The sequence below is a fragment of the Coloeus monedula genome, assembly GCF_965178545.1.
Source record: "Coloeus monedula genome assembly, chromosome: 14".
Classification (NCBI taxonomy): domain Eukaryota; kingdom Metazoa; phylum Chordata; class Aves; order Passeriformes; family Corvidae; genus Coloeus; species Coloeus monedula.
The window spans coordinates 10,816,523-10,834,319 of record NC_138794.1 but is presented as its reverse complement, the minus strand read 5'-3'; the positions used below and the strand labels follow the sequence as shown (position 1 = coordinate 10,834,319).

Below are 17,797 nucleotides of genomic sequence, written 5' to 3'. Positions count from 1 at the left end.
ATTGTATTAATTAATTGATTTGCCCATTGATACAGGATGGAGAGAGAAGAGAGTCATGGCAGATGCATCCTTGAAAGAGGATTTCTGCTTCCTAGAGTTCTTCCGTCCCCCACTTTATGCTTCATCCCTGTTACTGCCCAGTGAGTGGAAACTGTAGAGCGCATGTGTGTCATGCTGGTTTATCTCACACTTGTAGCATATATATTATGCACAGTGTAAAGGTCAGTCTGCAGCACCTGGAAGGACTGTTTGTGCCATCTCTAAGTGGTTTCCCGGCTCTGTCTCAGCCATCTTGCCACTGAGAGTGTTAACAGTGATGAGTTTCTCTGAAGAATTTGGGTCTGTAATTATTGCGCAGAGGAAACCACATGTAAACATCATCACTTGCTGCTCCAACCACTGGCAAGTCAGTCGGTGAAGGGGCTCGGAGTGGGCTGAATTGGTTCCAAATGCTCTGGCATGATGATGCTGAGAAGGCTGCTTGTTCTCCGGTAATTACTTCCTTGAATTTGGGCATCCGTCAAGCCCTAATGGTTTCCGTATGATTTGGCAGCTGTGTATCGGCTATCGCTGTGTCAGGAGCGCAGTCTCGGGTTTCTCCCAGCCCAGGATGTTCCCTCTGCTCCTCTCATGCTGTTGAATGATGTGCTCCTGCACGCATACAGTAAAGGAAGGGGTTAGGAATCTGAGGAAGGCAGGGTGTGTGCACATGAAACAAGGAGGAGTGGTTGGGATTTAGAAGGGTTTAGTTTTATGGCACAGAACTGCCCTGTGCAGGTACTTAGGACTGCAGCTTGTAGGTAGAGCAGGTAGTGGTCTCAGGAAGGACTGGCAGCCCTAATGTGATCTGGGCTGATGGGGAATTAGCTGGGGGGATTTTCCAGCTCATGGATATCTGCCTGGAAAGCACAGCACTGGGAACCTCTCCTAAGATCCATCTGTAAAGACAAATACCCAACACTGTCTCTTGGGATTACCTACAATGATCATTGAGTCCAACTGCCTGGGTACCTCAGTGCTGACCAAAAATTAAAGCAAATTCTGTCCAAATGTCTTTTAAACACTGACAGGCTTGGGGTATCGACCACCTCTCTAGGAAGCCTGTTCTGGTGTTTGAAGTGGTGTCAGGAAATCCCAGTTTGGGCACTGGGAATAACAGGCTGAGCTCAGATGTGGTGCATTCCGTATCAATACAGACAAGGTCCAGAGTGGTCACTACATGTCCCTTGGCTCCACAGCTCCATAGTGTCACTGAAGCCAACGTTCTGCCCCTTATCTTGGTTTGAAACAGAAGACTTCTTCCATCTCATGCTAATCTCTGGAGCAAACTGTGTCTCCTTAGAATGGCTTCACTAATGGTACCTTGTGTCTTACCTGAGAGGTGTGTGCTGCAGTCCTGTGAGAGAGGTAGGCAGCTGGGTAAGGGGACATAGGAAATCCAGCAATTTCATGAGTCTACAAAATCAGAAGGAAGCTATCCTGAATCGCCAGGAGGACTTTTCCCTGAAAAATTCTTAGTGACTTCCATCAATGTTCTAGCACTTAGTCTCTACCAGGGCCATAATTTATGTGAAAAATAAATGGCAGGGATCTGATCCTGTCTTCCACATTCCCATGAAGGAAGATTGCATTCCTCTGGAAGTAATGCTCTTGAAATCAGGGTGTTTTCCCACTTAAAGGAAAGTATGGCTTATGGCACCTGGCCAATATGGGCACCTTGAAACGCTGAGTGAAGCAATGTATTTAGCATATTGGATATATTATGACGCCATCCAGATTAGTGATTTGAAATGATCTGTTCTAGATTATTCTGCTTATATTTAATGTATGATGGAATGCAGTGAAAGACATCTGTTTTCATGCTGCCTACCAGCTTCTTGACAGCTTGATAGAGTTTTATGTCTGCCTGTTCTATGAGCTTGAACATCTGGGCCTGTGTATAAAAGTTGAAGCCAATCGTCTGACTGAGAAATCCAAAATACCCCTATTTTCAGGATGTGAGGTGCTTGATCTTGTAGTCAAGCTCCCCTGGCATCAGGTGTAAGCAGCTGCTGTATTGGTCCTGCCCAGGGATGGAGATGGAGGACTTGACCTTTTCTTCACTCTGTTCTCCAACAGGAGCTGCCCACAGCTGCATTGCATCTGTGAGCTTTTCCTCATTGTTTTGGATCGCACTGTCCATGATGTGCTCGTGTCCCAGTGAAGCCCAGCCCAAAGCTCAGGCAGAAGGAGAGTGTGGTCCTGGCAAGAGATGGGCTGGGGGTTCTTTGTTCTCCTGAACCTGTGGTCCCGGCCCTTTGGAGGTTGAGTGACCCTAGGTCTTATCCCCCTTGTGTGGGTTCAAAACATTCTTCTGTGGCAGGAGAGTGTGGAAATGCAGATCAGGCTGTCTTGGAGGCAGACAAAACTCTGTTTGCTTTTGGGATTCTTTGGGGGAGAAAAATGTGCCTGAACTGTTTTTTATTCTGACCCTGAGCATTTGTTGTGGAGCAGAGAAAGCCTTTGGTAATTGGTACCATCAGCCTCTGGGAGTGTAATCAGGGCAGTAATAATAAAATTGGCATCAATAAGAAAGGTTTCATTCTGCTTATGTTGTCTGGCAAAGAGAGCAGTGATCTGTGAGGGCAGGGAATGAAGAGGCATGTCCCAAATTAACAAACTTCATCAATGTGCTGCAGCCAAGGCAACAAAAGGCAGTGTGGACTGCTCTGGCTGAGCTCCTGAAGGGACTGGCTTAGGCAGTGTCTTCTTTGAGAACTTTATATCTCCCAGGATGTTTCTTTGATTAAACATCTCCATAAAAAAACCCCTCAGATGCTACCGCAGAGAAGCATTTCAGCTGATGAAAGGCTGGAGGAAAAGAGGGAAGTGGATTTTGGACCAGGGCAGCACGGCTTGGAGACAGAGCGCCCTGTCCTGCAGCTCAGTTTGAGATTCCCCACAGTGCAAGGCTCTCTGATGGGAAGAGTGTGCAATGAGGACCCTCAAGTTTCTGGTGTGGGTTTTCTGTGCACTGTTGCTTTTCTAATTGCAAATTGGGAAGCTCTACTGTGGAGGCAAAATAGACACCATACAATAAAGGCTGCCAGTGGCTTAATAGGGCGTTTGAGGAATTGCTGGAAGGAAGATCCTCACAGCAGTGAATAAATCAGAAAGGACTTCAGGAACAGGAGGTGCATTTTGGGGGAGGAGAGAATGTCCTCAGTCCTCAGGAATAAACAGTGCAGTGCAGTGCAATCACTTCCATAGTGGAGAGAGTAGTCAGCATGTGTAGGTTTCTTTAGTAGTTTGCAAGGGAGGAAGATCTAGAGATCCTGAGTAGATGTGCTGCAGGCCAGGACACTGGTCAACCCTTGAGGGCTGGGGCAAGTCCATTTCCTGCTGATAATTTCTGTCAAAAGCAAGGGGAGAACCAAAGAGCAGCTGTGTGGATAACATACACCAGCTGTGAGACAGTGTTTGTGTGTGGGAAGTGTGTAAGTGGAAGGGGGACTTCCTGCTGTAATTTAGGTATTAGGTGATATTTATTTAGGTATAAGGTAACAAATGTATTTATTGTGTTCAAGCTACTTTCTTGGATGGTGACAAAAGCTGGTGGGATCAAAGAAAACATGTCTGACTGGGGAAAGTTGGTGACAAAAATAACCCAAGGTAAACCCTGATTGATTTTTCCAGCTCCTGGGAAACTGTATGAGGTGAAGCTGGTGGCATTCAATAAGCATGAAGATGGCTACGCGGCAGTTTGGAAGGGCAAAACAGAAAAGGCACCTGTGACAGCAGTAGGTGAGAAGTGCCCTTCAGTTGTTGTCTGTCTCTTCTGCTTGGCACATGGCTTCAGAGGAAGGGTAAGAGGGGTAACAGAAGATGAATTTCAAAAAGGACAATACCAAAATAGGGAAGGTCATAACATAAGGGAACTTCCTTTGGCAGTCATTGCAAAATGCATTGGAGGAATTTGGAAGGAGAGAAGGGAGCAAAATATCCCCCTTCTCATTAGGGTTGTTCTTCTACTGGTGTGAGTGGCACTGCTGTCATGTACATCTCCACTTCTCTTTTTGTGCTGCGCCGTAGATCCCCCTGTGCAGAAGGGGCCTCCGCTGCCTCCAGTCCAAGTCTATGCAGAGTCCAACAGCTCAACCTCCATATGGCTCCGCTGGAAGAAACCGGACTTCACAACAGTCAAAATAGTCAACTACACTGTGCGCTTCAGCCCCTGGGGCCTGAAAAACGCCTCTCTTGTGACGTACTACACCAGGTAAAGAGGGGTGCCAAGGGTTCATCTGCCATGTGTTGTTCATGGCAGGAATGAACATGGGGCAGGAGGAAGCTGCATGGAATTTCCAGAACTTAGCAAAATCCTGGATGTTTCATATGCTTGGAATATCTGCTATGGTCACAGATAATGTTCAGAACTGCTGAGATGTGGCAGTTCTTGGGACTTGTCTTGACTTGAATACCAAGGAATTGTTTACTGGTCTCTGCATCTTTTATTGCTGTGGTTGGACCTTACACACTTGTTAACAACCGGGTACAATTACGCATTCATGATCTGTGAGATGGTCCTCACAAATTTGGTCTACAAATTGCTAGAGTTTAAACAGTTTTAATAATTTGGGGATGTATTTTACATCTGAATACTCATGTCCATTTTTAGCCTCTAACCAGGCTGTTTTCAACTTTTCCCTGCAAGTACATCAGAAATGATCTTGGAGACTGGGAACTGCTTTACTCTGTCCCTGGGAGCTGAGTGTTCTTGCATTCACATGGCTGCAGGAGCTTTAGGTGGAAAATCAAATACTCTCAGAGTTAGGATGATCTCTTAGAGTGTTCCTGGTGAGGTGTCAAGGTGACATGGGAGAACCCTCAGGTGTTCATGGCCTCATGCTGTGTCCTCTCTCTCCAGCTCAGATGAAGACATTCTCATTAGTGGGCTGAAGCCCTACACCAGGTATGAGTTTGCTGTGCAGTCCAACGGTGTTGGCATTGATGGGCCCTTCGGCAGCGTGGTGGAACGCTTCACCCTGCCTGACCGTGAGTGTTTATGGGAACCAAATCCTCATTTCTCCTGGCTTTCCTTGAGTCTCTATCAGATCTCTCCTAATGTGCCCCTGAGAGATGTGATCTTAGACTCTGTCTAAGTTCTGATGGCCTTGAGTACATGCTGGGAGGCCCTCTGGGGGCAAATGCTCTACTCCTCTTCTGCTGCTCAGGCTGGGTCTTTATTTGTCTCTGCCAGGCCCCTCCACTCCTCCGTCTGACCTGCGGCTGCACCCTCTCAACCCCTACGCTGTTCAGGTGCACTGGTGCCCACCTGTGGAGCCCAATGGCATCATTGTGGAGTATCTCATCCTGTACAATGCCAACAATACGCAGCCAGATGACATGTGGACCTTGCTGACACGAGAAGGTGAGCCTCTTCCAGGTACCGTAACACCCCAGAGTCCTCCTGCCTCCTCCCCTGCCTCTGTAGCCCTGGTTGCTCAGTCCTGCTGCCTTGATTTCTGCCTTACTTTGAGCACAGACAAGTATTCAAGAGCTCATCCTGCCAGTTCTCTTGAAGCATATGCTGGGCCCGGTCATAGCGGAGAGTCCAGGGACATGGCTACTGAGAGACAGGAAATCATACATGTCTGGGGCTGAAATAGCCATTATCATCCAGGAAATATCCCACAGATACAGGCTGGCAGCCAGTTACTCCTAGAGAAACATGTGCCAGCAGCATCTGTATTGTCGGATCTGTAAGCAGAAAGTTCATTATTACTGAAGAGGTGTATGAAATGCACAAAAATGTCACAAAATCCCTCACTTCTGAGGATCCAGCAATTCCACAGCTGCTTTGCTGCAGCATCTGAATACTCTTGAAACAGCACATTTTAAACCTCTTTTGGTTTGCTTTTGGTCAGGAAACATCTTCAGCACTGAAGTGCATGGCCTGGAAAGTGATACCAGGTACTTCTTCAAGATGGGAGCAAAGACAGTGGTGGGATCCGGTCCCTATTCCAACGTTAAGGATGTGCACACCCTCCGGGAGAAGCTGTCTGGTATGAATTCCACCCTTACCCCAGGGCATTGGGGAGACTGTGATTTGTCAGCAGTGACATTTCTGTTTGCCAAGCAATTGCCTGGTGTCGCTGTGTAGGATGCGAGATAGGATTCTCTGCAGGGCAGTGCAGAGGATCACAGCAGAGCCCTCAGATGTGCAGATTGAGAACCCATCCCACAGCCAAACTTCATCTCTTCCCCATCCTGATTCATCTGGAAGGGCACGTGCAACCCGCATCTTGCTGTAGCATGACATTAATGAATATGCATAGATGCCAGTTTGCTTTAAGTTGCTCTAAATTGCCACTGCCAAGGAGTCTTACTGGTTTTTGTGTATAGAATCAGAACCATAGAACAGTTGGGTTAGAAGGACCTTTTAAACCTGTTTGTTTTAGTACAGCTGGTGCTTCTCTGAACATGAGAAACTTTGTACCTTCTTCCCACTAGCAGCTGAAATGATGTGGCTGTCCTTCCTTGCCCTCCTAGATGTCCTGGATATCCACTCTGTGACGGGGATCATCGTGGGAGTGTGCCTGGGGCTGCTCTGCATTCTCTTCTGCATGTGCGCCAGCTTCCGCAACAGCAAGCACAGGTGGGTGTCACCTCAGGTAAAGGAAGCTGCTGTGGAAGGAGACAAAAACACTGTGAGCTGTATGCCCTGTTCGGCTGGGCTGCTTGGCATGCAGTGTAGGACACAGTTAATGCACAACTTGGATCTGTGGATGGATAAGGAGCATATTTAGTATAATTTTTTCACTGATTTATTTTCTCAGTAGTTTCTCTTCAAATTGCATTCTTAGACTAGTAGGGGTTTTTTTTAGAGAAAGAAAATGCCCAAGAAAATGGAAGAACCAGTTTATTACCTGTGTCTGTTAGTGTGGGTAGTATTTTGCTTCGGAGATTGCACAGCTCTGAGGATGTTTGGAAATGGTTTGTTAACTTCCAGCTGAGAAAATGATGAAAAACTTCCCAGTGAATGACAGGCTGGTTTAAGGAGGATTGGATGCAGCCCAAAGCCCCCTGCTATCCCAGGGGTCTGAATCCAGCCACAAGCATTTGGAAAGACCATGAGCAGAAAACAGCTTAGTTGTTCACATGAGCTTTGAGCTCACAGCAGATTTCAGGACTAGGAACAAGCAGCTTCTGAAGTCTCATCCTAATGTGGCCACTGAACTTTTCTGTCCTGTTGCATCTCTAACCTGTAAAGCAGAGGTGACAGGAGTGACACAGCTCCCCATGGGCCAGGGTTAGTAAGCACCTGCTCCTGCTGGAACTCAGGGTGTCTCCTGCCCTTGGGGTTTGCTGGCAAAGGGAGAGCTTTGCATCCCACAGTGGGATTTGTCTGAGTTTTGGCATTAACCAAGGTGGTGCAGAGATATATCTGCAGTGAAAGGTGTTCGAGTGGGATGTGAATAAAGAATATCCCCAGGAGTGGCAGGGCAGGGCTTGTGCCTAGTCGCTTCCACAAGGACCAGCTGAGATGTCAACTCTTGCTCGTTTTCCCTCAGGGAGGCCCTACCAGGCGTGGATTCCCAGGCTGCTGGCAACCACACATACTACCACCGGAGCAGGCAAGGGGTGGCCTCTCCCAGTGCCACCTTGGACTCACATGAGCTCGAGTCCCTCATGTCCCCGCTCCCGGAGGATGCGCCCTTGCCCCTGGGGGACATCACAGAGCTGACAGAAGTGCACAGCCTCATCCACAAGAGCCTCCCTGAGGACATCGTTCATGGGAAGAGGAAGGTAAGGACCCATGCACGTGGTGACTGGGTTTCCACCCTTGGCCAGAGCCTTTGTTTGGTGCGTGGCTGCTGGGAATCCTGTCCTGGCTCTGCAGTGTCAGCAGTCTTGGCTGCAGGCTGGTGCTAGGCAGTCACACATTTCTTCTCTCTGTAGAACTTGACTGGGTCAGCCTTGGCTGTTGGATATAATTTGGGATCCCTGTGCCATCTACCACCCCTTTCCATCTCGTGGGACAGTGACTCCTCAATCTGAGAAGCTGCTGCCAGACTTGGTGCTGCAGAAAGCTGTGGTATTCCTGTTGCTGTGGTGTGTGGATGGTGGGAGGAAGTGTGAGGTCTAGAGCAGACACATGGCCTTCCAGGATTCTCTTTTGCTTGGACTAAAAGGAGCTGTCTCCATAAATAGTGTGATCACTGGAATACTCTTGAAGATAAACAAGAAGTGAAATTGTGGGGGTTTTGTGAACCTTATTTTTTGAAGTAGTCTTTTCCTGCCCTGCTTGGTTTGTGTGACACTGCATTGTCTTTCATTCCTCCCTGTCTGTTTCCTCTTTCAAGCTTGCCTGAAACATTTCATTCCATTAGGGAACCTTTAATTGGCCTAATTTAGTTAATCAGTTTATGTCTCTCTTTGTAGCCCTGGGAGAGCATGTAAAGTAATTAGGAGGTTCAGTAAAACAAATGCATTGTGAGCATGTGGGATTTCACGTATGCATCAATGATGTGCTCGTGTGTCACTGGAGGGAAGGTGAGTTCAGGTACCTGGCTGACCACGAGCCCTGTCCGTGCTGCTAGAGGCAGTGCAGATGTGATCTTTTGGAAACACAAAGTCTTCTGCTGCTTTTAGTAGCTTGTGAGCTGAAGCCATCCCGTGCCTGTGGCCATCCCTGCATGCTGTGGCAGATCAGCGCTCAGCTGAAGGAGAGGCTGTTTGTTTGCAGCCAAGCCACATCTCTGGATTTTGGTGGAATGTGGCTGCCTGTCTGGATCCAAGCCAAAGAGTGTGAGGAATTTCCTACAGCTCTTTCAGTTAAATAAGGAACAAATGTTTTCAGTGATGGGGACTTACCCCTGAGAACAGATCAGGGTCAGAGGAAGTTCCCTTCTTTGTGAGGCCTTTCTGGAGGCAGCATATCCAGATCTCTCTTCCAGAGCAGCAATCCTGCCTGTAAGGGCTTACACCAAGAGTTGTATATGTGCAAAGCAGGGGCTGGAGGGGACAGTGCCAAGGCCTGGCCCCTCGAGGCTCAGCCTGAAAACTTGGGGCCTTCAGAGTGGGCAGTGCCCAGCAGCAGAGTTACAGTCACAGACCAAAGCTTTGGGGAGACAGACAGTTCTGGCTGTAGGGTCTCCATAATTGGATGGGGAAAGGCCATTGAGAGATAAATTCACTGAGGATTTTTTTTTTTTTTTTTTGGATGGATGTGGATTGGGAAGCAAGGGTCACTGGGAAGCAGCCACCCGGAGAGCAGCGTTGTCATCCATGCCGACCAGGAGGGTGACCTGGCAGGTGGAGGAGATCGAGTGGTGGTCGGGAGCAACAGGCTGTTGTTGCTGGGAGCGGGCACTGGAGGGAGATGTACTCCCATGTAGAAGACCCTGCTCCCTGCACTGCCCCGTTCCTGCTGGAAGTGCTACCTGAGCACTATCACTTCCTCTCTGTACTCTGATGTGTATAATCAAGTGTGAAAGGAATATGACCTTTATGCTGCAGTGGCCAAGAGGCTCCATGTCTGGCTGGTGATGTGATGTTACCTGGCTGGGCAGGTCTCAGGTACGTGGCCAGAGTGGTGCACACATACCTGGTGCCCAGTGTGGATGTAAATCAAGTTAGGAGCAGTTGTGAGTGTGTGCATCTCCTTACTTATACACAAAATGCCACTAGTCGAGGCTGTGGAGTAGGTGTGGGTGTCCTGTGTGCTGCAAATAGCTTCCCCCAGAATCCACTGAAGCTGGAAACCCCCAGGGACCCTGCCTGGAACAGAGTGTTGTGGGAGCTTTGCACCCTGCAGTGACCAGCTGCCTTTGTTGCCTTCTCTTTTCTTCTCTCATGCTGTGTGAAGTTGGGGCCGTGAAAACCCACGGCAAGGAATACAAGAGAGCCACAGGAAGGAGAAAATCATAGTGGAAGGAAATTCCTGTCCAGCCTGGCAAGGGGAAGCTCCCCAGGGTGTTCTAGGTCAGATACTGTGACTTGAAGTCCTATTCACTGAAGAGAGGGAATGAGAAATGTCTCAAGGATCCCTTTTGTTTAGCAGCATATCATGTCGCCACAGAGCTGGGGATGTTGGCTGGGACAGACCCTTGGGCTGAAGCTACTGTCACTGCAGGGCAGGTTTGTGTAGCTGTGGCCTCCAGTTGCCTGCTTGTCCCTCTGTCCTCAGGTTACGCTCCTAAAACCTGGTTTGTGTCGGCTGGTTGGCACTTGCATTGGCTGCTCTGTGCCTGCAGGCTGTTCCTGTGCTGACTCATTACTTATCATTCCATGGATTATTCTTTATTGCTTTTATTCTTGTGGCAGCCTGAGGTTCCAGTTGAGATTGGAGGCTCCATGTTAGATGCAAAGAAGGGACTGTCCTCATGCCATATGGAGTCAGAAGTGACTGAATGTCATTCTGTAGGTGTGGGGACTGGAGAACAGACTGAGGGCAGGAAATCTTGAAAACCCTGAGATTGGAACTGATTTCTGCAAAGAATTGTAGGCAAGGGTTGCAAGATGTCCCCTTGATCATTTTCAGGTCAAGATATCAGTTCCTTTGAACTTAGGGCTGTGATCCTCTTGAGCTGTTACACACAGTGCTGGAGGTGCAGGACGGTGCAAGTGGAAGGTGGGACAGTCCCAGAGGAACCTCCTGGCCCAGCTGTCCCTGCCTGCAGGACAGCAAGGTGCTACTGCAGCCAAGGTGTTGGCACGGGACCCCTCTGCACGGCCACAGCACCATTAGGCAATAGTACACTTGGCCATTCAGTGGACTATTTTCCTTCCTTTATGTAAGTTTCCAGTGGTTGCACACAAGGATTTCCAAATACACTGACAAGTGATTTTCCTCTCTTACTCTCTTCCCCTTGCAAGCACCCCCCGGACTGATGCCCTCAGTAGCCCCATTATAAATGACACTGTCATGCATAGGCTGTGGTGATGCAGCTCTGTCTCCTCTGACAGATGGACTGAGGATGATAAAATGGCTCTGCTCCAGACATCTCTGTCACTGCTGCTTGTGGGCCAAGCAATTTAAAGGGTGGGGGAGAATGTTAAAAAGCATCTGCTTTCCATGGAAGACTTCAGCTTTTCATTGAATGAAGCCAAACCCAAGCATTTTGGCTTGGAAATGTTTGCTGTTGTGCTTCTTTTGAGCTGGTCTTCCTTGCTTGCTGCCCTGCTCCTTCTGTGTGGGCCTCCTTCCCACAGAACTGCATTTCCCACAAAGCATCCCCGTGACTTGGAGAGCAGAAGCTGTAACACATCAGGGAACTTGGATTTACCCGGGTTGTTTGTCAGTTTTGTGTTGAAATTTTTCTGCGTGGAAAAGAAGTCCCAGTGTTTTCAGAGAAGCCTCAGAGAAGAGCTGTGCTCCTGGTGACAGTGAGCAGAGACTTCTCTATCTGCTGGGGAGAGGTCTGTGTTGTGTTGTATCCCAGCTGCGGGCAGGGATGTTGCTGTGTTTGCGTGACACGGAGCTTTCCCGCTCCCACTCGCTGCTGTTCAGCGACGAATCCCTTCTCTCTGCTGTTCCACTCTCAAAAGCTGGGCACATTTGAAATGTCCCCAGCCTCATTTTGCACAGGGCTTCAAGCTACTTTAAATAACCATCCTCAAAAAACAGGGAAGGTTTCAAGTTGGACTTTTGCTGTGTGTTCATTCTCAGCTCATATATTTGCATCAAATCATGACTTGTCACTGAGAAGGTAACATGATCTAGGCACGTTTTTACCAGTCGGAGTTTCTGTAAAAAGGCTAAAATGAAAAGCCTTGTTTGCTTTGATAAGGATTTAGCTGTAATAGAAATGTCTTTTATTGGAAGATGTTTTTATTAGTTTTCATTCTTGTGTTTGCAGGGAACCGACAAAGAGATTTTCCCCCCTTTAAATTAGTATTAGACTGACACTCCTTGCTCCTTGCCTTCAATACTCTGTTGCAAAAACCAAGAGAACATTTCCTTCCTTCAACCACCCACTAGCTCCCCTTGAGTAAAAAGAAATAGTATCATTTCTTACACCAAAAAATGCTACTTAAAAAAGCAGCAGAGCTTTCAGGCACACAGGATTTCTTCAGGTCTGTGATAAAAACAGTCCTAGAGTTAATTGCTGCTGCCCAGCCTTGGAGACTAAGCTCCAAGAGGGATTTGTCTTTTGCTTTTTTTTCCCCCTCTCAAACATAATGTGCTCGAACAACATGTGGGACACAGGCCATGTTGTGTGGCTGATGGTTTTTTCTGTTTGTTGAAAGTTGCAAACTGGTACAAAACAAGTTTGTTCTTCGTTGCAGCCAATTTCAGCCAGAGCTGAACAGGCTGTTCCCAGAGTCATCAAAACCTATGTAAACATGGCAGATTGACATTTCCGCTAACAGATGGTCCATGGGGGATTGCAGTAGAGCTGCCTGTTTCTTTCCACTTTTTTTGGTATTCACAAGATGCCTGCAAGAAGGTTTTCGAGTTTGCTCTGTGTGTGTGTGTCTGCGTATGATGCTCGGATCTCTCTGATGGCAAATATGCATGCAGGCATCTCTAACAGGACACACATTTGGTGCATGTGTGCAGATTTGTGTAGGTTCAGTGCTGAAATTTGCTCAGTATTTGCTCAGTAACGTATGTTCCTTGGAAGAGGCACAGAAGCCATCAGTCAGGGATGTAGCTGCAGAAAGCCTTTCAGATGGCAGCAGAAGCAAATTGAACACACTCCTTGAGCACTCGCATGTGGAGATGTTCCTTATTGTGAGCTCTCTGTGATCGCTTGGTTGATTTCTCGCTATTAAAGCGTAGTTTAATGGTTGTCCACTTAGAAACAGAGCAATTAGGGAAGGCTTTTGACTCAGAATATATTGTTGAGGATTGCAGAGAGAGAAATGGAAAAGACACTGCCTCAAGCATCCACATCTAAATTAGCAAATGCTTGATAGTCACAGCACTGGGCTTGGACATCAATGTTCTGCAGGGTGTTGGCATATCAATGAGGTCTTTCACTATTTGTTTGCTAAAAATTTGCTCCTGAGGCAGCAGCAAAGCTCCTGTGACTTGGAGGTGGTGCTGGGATGTAACATAGCTCTGCCTTCCACAAGGTGTTGAGCCATTTGGGTGCCTGGGTGAGGGTGGACAGAGGGCTTGGGAGCAACTCCGGCTGCCCTTCAGCACACGCGCAAGCGCTTCGGTGTCCTTCTGCCAGCCCTGGCAGCACAAGGTACCATTTGCTTCTTGCTAAATAGCTGACTTAGGAATGCCTGGCTCACATACAACATCTGGTCCTGTATTTCTACCTAATTTTCAGCCAGATGGACCGAGACACAAGGAGGTCAAATGACTCACCCAAGGTCAGGCTGATGTCAGAAATCTCCTCGCTGTCTCGGCTGGACTTGCACTACGTTAGCAGTTATTGGAATAGATTTGGCCTAAGGAGCAGCCACATATGCAGAGCAGCATCCTGGGCTTCTCCTGCTGGCAGTGAGCAGTTGAGGGTCAGTGGGTTTGAATAGACATCCAGTGTATCTTCACCCTACACAGCCATTGTGCTCACACCACCAGTATTCTGTGTGCATGTGTGCACTTGCTGTTGTCAGATCAGGATTTTCTCCCCTTCTTCTTTGCATCAGCCTCTCTTCTACCCACACAACATGTAACATCTGTGGAACAAGGCCAGAGATAATGGGCCTGTGTGGTCCTTAAATCTGTGTGTGTGTGTATGTGTAGATGTATGTGAATACTAGCAAGGCTCAGCTCAGGTACATGCAGGACAGCCCAGTAAAATCAAAACCTGGAAAAAGAGTACTTTTCTGCCTGTGAACTAGTAGTCTGAGCTGTTAAATAACTTCAGCTCTTAAAGACACACATTTCCCATACACAGAGGTGTGCATTCAACAGTTTATTGCAAGGGGAAGCTGAAAGAACCCAGAACAAATTGCGTTCAGCCCATATAATTTAATTAGATCTACAAACAAGGTAACACTGGTTGCCCAGGGGATTTAAAGCTGAGCTAAGAATTGCTTGGTGGTCTGTTACAAAAAAAAAAAAAAAAATTTAAAAAAAATTAAGGCCCCCAATTTTGTGCCTCTGTGTTGATGGGGAATGGCAGAGTGTTTTCCCGAGTCCTGGCTTGGTACAGGAGCTCTTGTCTGTGCTGCAGAGTGAGTGGTTTAGCAGAATCTCCAGCTCTTACTGGAGCACACAAGGCAATGCCCACAGGTGAGGATCTTTCTCCATGCTGTGGAGCATTGCTTGTGCTGAAGCAAAGACTCTGGTATTCATCTCCAGATTTCCCTGTTCCTTCCCAGCTCAGTGGTATTTTTCAGTAGGCTCGTTCTGCTCTGGGCTGTTGCAGCTTTGCAGGGAGCTGATTCCAGTGGACCTCTAAATGATATCTGTGCTATGATATACCTGTTGGCCTCACAATTTGAGAATCAGTGGAAAGCCCCTTATGCAACCAGTTGTGAAGCATCTGGCATCTTTTATCCGTGTGTTCTGCATCAGCCCATGTAACAGCAATAAACCCAGTTCTAAGGCAGTGACTGTGTGAGTCCACTGCAGAGCATTTTTATTTTGATGCTATCAGACGTGTCCTCCACATTTATGGTATTTTCCCAACTTGCACTTTGCTTTTTCAAGCTGCTTCTCATTTCAGATGTATGAGGATAAGAATCTGTGTCTGTGATAACTGGATCTTTTCTCCTCCCACTTTTCCCCTGCAGTCTTCATGGAATAAATCAGCCAACCAGGCCTGGACCAACAGCATCACCAGATACGGGGACACCATCACCAAAGAGCCTCTCTCTGCTGTCAATGGGTCACTGAGGCTCCCTTCCAGCGCAGGGCAGAAGCTTCTCTTACAAGCCCTGGTTTATGATGCTGTGATGGTGGGTGTCTTTGTTGACTTGTGTGTTCTGATGTGGGTTTTCCATTTATGTCTCCATCTCCCTTTCTCCTTTTTGCAGCCCCTTTTTTGTGGGCTTGTTCTTCTGGGGTCAGAAGCTCGGTTGTCAGCAGGGTTGTGGCAGTCCTGGTTCTCGAGGATCTGGAGCCAGACACCAGCAGTCTGCTTGGAGTCTTTGCTGTGACTGTGCAGCAATCAGCCCGAGTGAGTTAGGAGCTGCAGTGCTCAGCACAGTCACTAAGATCTACAGCATGCTTTCCTGACAGAGGGATTGCATTTTTGGCTGTAAAAGGAGTCAAAGATCAAGGATTGATTTAAACTCCCTTCTCCAAATAGGACAGTGTAATCTTCACTGCACTTGTGTTCTTTATGTGGGTGCATAGACTGGGAGGAAATCCTATTTCTGATATTGCATCATTGGAATAAATATGCACTCCTGTGTTTGGGAGAGTGTACAAGGATTGGGATGTTTTAGCAAAGCAAGCTGACACCTGCTCAGGCTGACTGTGTACCAGAAGATTTCTTTGGTTATTCTTTTAAAAAGTTCATTCACCCCCCCAGCAAATACTTCTAAGTAACCTACCTATGTTTCCTTCCTAGACAGTGGTGTGAAAATCAATTATACACAGGATGTAATTAAAATTGTGGATAGAGTTAAGACAGTGTTTTACAGCCCAATAACAGGGCAGCATTTACAGCACAGCTTACCCATCAGAGTTTGTCAACAAAAGAGAAAAGTGTTAAAATATGTAAATGATGCTCAAAATTGGCTTCAATGGAAAGCGCAAATTACACAGGGGATATCACTTCCATACTCTGAATTGTCTTCTTGCTGCTACACACACTCAGCCCAGAATCTGAGCGTTGACTGCCTAGAGAGCTCTTTGTGAGCTTCTACAATAATTTGTCTGTTAAATTATTAAGTGATAATCTCGCAAAATGACCTGCTTGTCAGCCAGATTTGTGGAGATCTGTAGCCCAAACTCCATTTAAGCACTGCGGAGCAGAACTTACTGTTTTCTTTCTGAATTAAAGTGCTTGAAATTACACAGACTTTTGCAGGCTGTGACCAGGGCTTTAACAAACACACACTTTGTGATATGTAGCCAAAATTAAATGAGGAAAGTGAAGGGAGCCCTGGTATCTGTCTCAGAAGCCAGTTTCCTACAGTGCTGCCCACTCAGCCTCTAGAAATCTGGCCCTTAATATGGAAACAGACTGGTGAGATTTGAAAATTGTGGTCTTTGACAGAGGCTTGGAGGAATGGTTGCTCCAGCCTGCCAAGAAACTGTGAGCAAATCACTTCACTCCCTTGGGACTTGCTTTCTCAAACGTAAAATAGAAATAATGATTCTGAGGTGATTTGAGTTGCTTGTTAAGACTTAAGCCCTGAGAAACGTATCAAGATAATGCTTAATAGAGGCATGTGTACATCCCATTGCACTCAGTGGGATTAAAAATAAATATATTTCAGTGCTTGGTTTGGTCACCACCTCAATTATCTGAATTTCACTTACTTTACCTTTTTTTTTTTTTTTTTAATTTCCCCCGTGTTTGATAACAGAATGAGGCAAAGAAAAGCCACCTGCCAGCCAGCCTCCACCAAGTAGAGGCAGATGTCATTGTCCATTCTGATTTTTCAGCCTCTGACAGAGACTATGACTCCAAGCTGCACACCCTGGAGAGTGAAGAGACAGAAATCGAGGACCAGGAGCCTGAAGAGCTCCCCTTGGGAGAGCTGGCTCTTCCCGTCTTTCCCAGTTCCCAGCAGGACACTGGCCAAGTGTTGGTAGACTGCATGGACAATTTGGAGACTCAGGCCCAGGCTGAGCTGCTCTGTACCGACACAAAGACTGACAAACCAGGGGCTGTTTGCATCCGTGGGCTCACCAATGGCTTCCACAGGCATGGGGAAAGTCGGGATTCAGTGGAGAGTGGAGGTTCGGACTCCATCCAGGAAGGCAGGGGTGATATGCAGCCAGGCAAGTGCCAGTTGCTATCCACGGCACCTGAGGAGGCCCTGCTCTGTAGTAACTCTGGTTTAACCAGTCCGTCCTCAGCATCTGAGAGCATGGTACATGTCCACAATCACAAAGAGTGAACTGATCTGATTTTAATCACAGCAGAGCTGAAGCACAAGGAGGGCCTGTCCCTGTGAGGTGCTGCCTGCCCTCGGCTTGCTGACCCCAGCAGGAGCTGGGCAGGTGCAGCATCTCATCAGAGGAGGGCTTGGACCTGTCAGCTCTACAGAGGCCTTCAGGAAGCCAGGTGGGTTGGTAAGGGCCTGTCTTCTTCCCACTAAAGCTGATGAGGAACTGGGTGTTGGTGGGAGCAGGACTGAGCCGTCTGCCAAAGTCTAGTGTGGAACCACAATGGAACAGAGCCTTCTGCGCTAGGCTGGGGCTATCACTTCACCAGAGCCCTCGAGGTGACTGGCAAGATGTCGTTTAATGCTGGGAAGTGGCGAAGTGCACCGAGCGATCCTTCTCAACTGCCTCTTCCTCGGAGAGTGCCCAGGCATTGCCGACTGCCTGGCAGCATCGGGATGGATTCTGACACAAGAGTCCCGGGAGGGGGCGGAAGCCCTGGAAACAAAGGCAGTGAGCTGTAAGCACCAGCCTTTTCTGCCCTCCCGTGGTTAGAAGGATTACCAGGCTCTCTGTGTGCACTACCGCAGTAACTACTACTAGCAGGCTGATGTAGTGGCCTTTTATTACACACTCTACGAGTGCCTCTAGCAACTTGTACTATATAGAACCTTCTGCAGCGTCTGGGTCGTTTTACCAACCTGGGCTTTGTTTTATGTCGGTTCTTGTACCTAATATTTTAGGTACACATCTGTCCTTTTAATGTACAACATGTATTTTTATTTCCTTGGAACATCTTTATATTATTTAATTTTATAGAGTGAAATAGTGTGTGGTATAGAGTAG

The 17,797-nt window shown here is 47.5% G+C and overlaps 1 protein-coding gene across 1 annotated transcript in view; it reads left to right on the top strand.

Annotated features, from left to right (window-relative positions):
• The window catches only part of IGDCC4 (immunoglobulin superfamily DCC subclass member 4), a gene marked incomplete at both ends in the record, with an annotated part of 84,197 nt that extends 67,232 nt beyond the window's left edge, over window positions 1-16,965 (top strand). Inside the window, 9 exons of the mRNA XM_082290599.1 lie at window positions 3,676-3,783; window positions 4,072-4,255; window positions 4,904-5,031; window positions 5,237-5,407; window positions 5,904-6,041; window positions 6,529-6,634; window positions 7,551-7,785; window positions 14,683-14,847; window positions 16,429-16,965. Of these exons, the coding sequence (XP_082146725.1) occupies window positions 3,676-3,783; window positions 4,072-4,255; window positions 4,904-5,031; window positions 5,237-5,407; window positions 5,904-6,041; window positions 6,529-6,634; window positions 7,551-7,785; window positions 14,683-14,847; window positions 16,429-16,965 (1,772 nt within the window). The remainder of the gene's footprint in view (window positions 1-3,675; window positions 3,784-4,071; window positions 4,256-4,903; window positions 5,032-5,236; window positions 5,408-5,903; window positions 6,042-6,528; window positions 6,635-7,550; window positions 7,786-14,682; window positions 14,848-16,428) is intronic.
• Window positions 16,966-17,797: the final 832 nt, after the last annotated feature.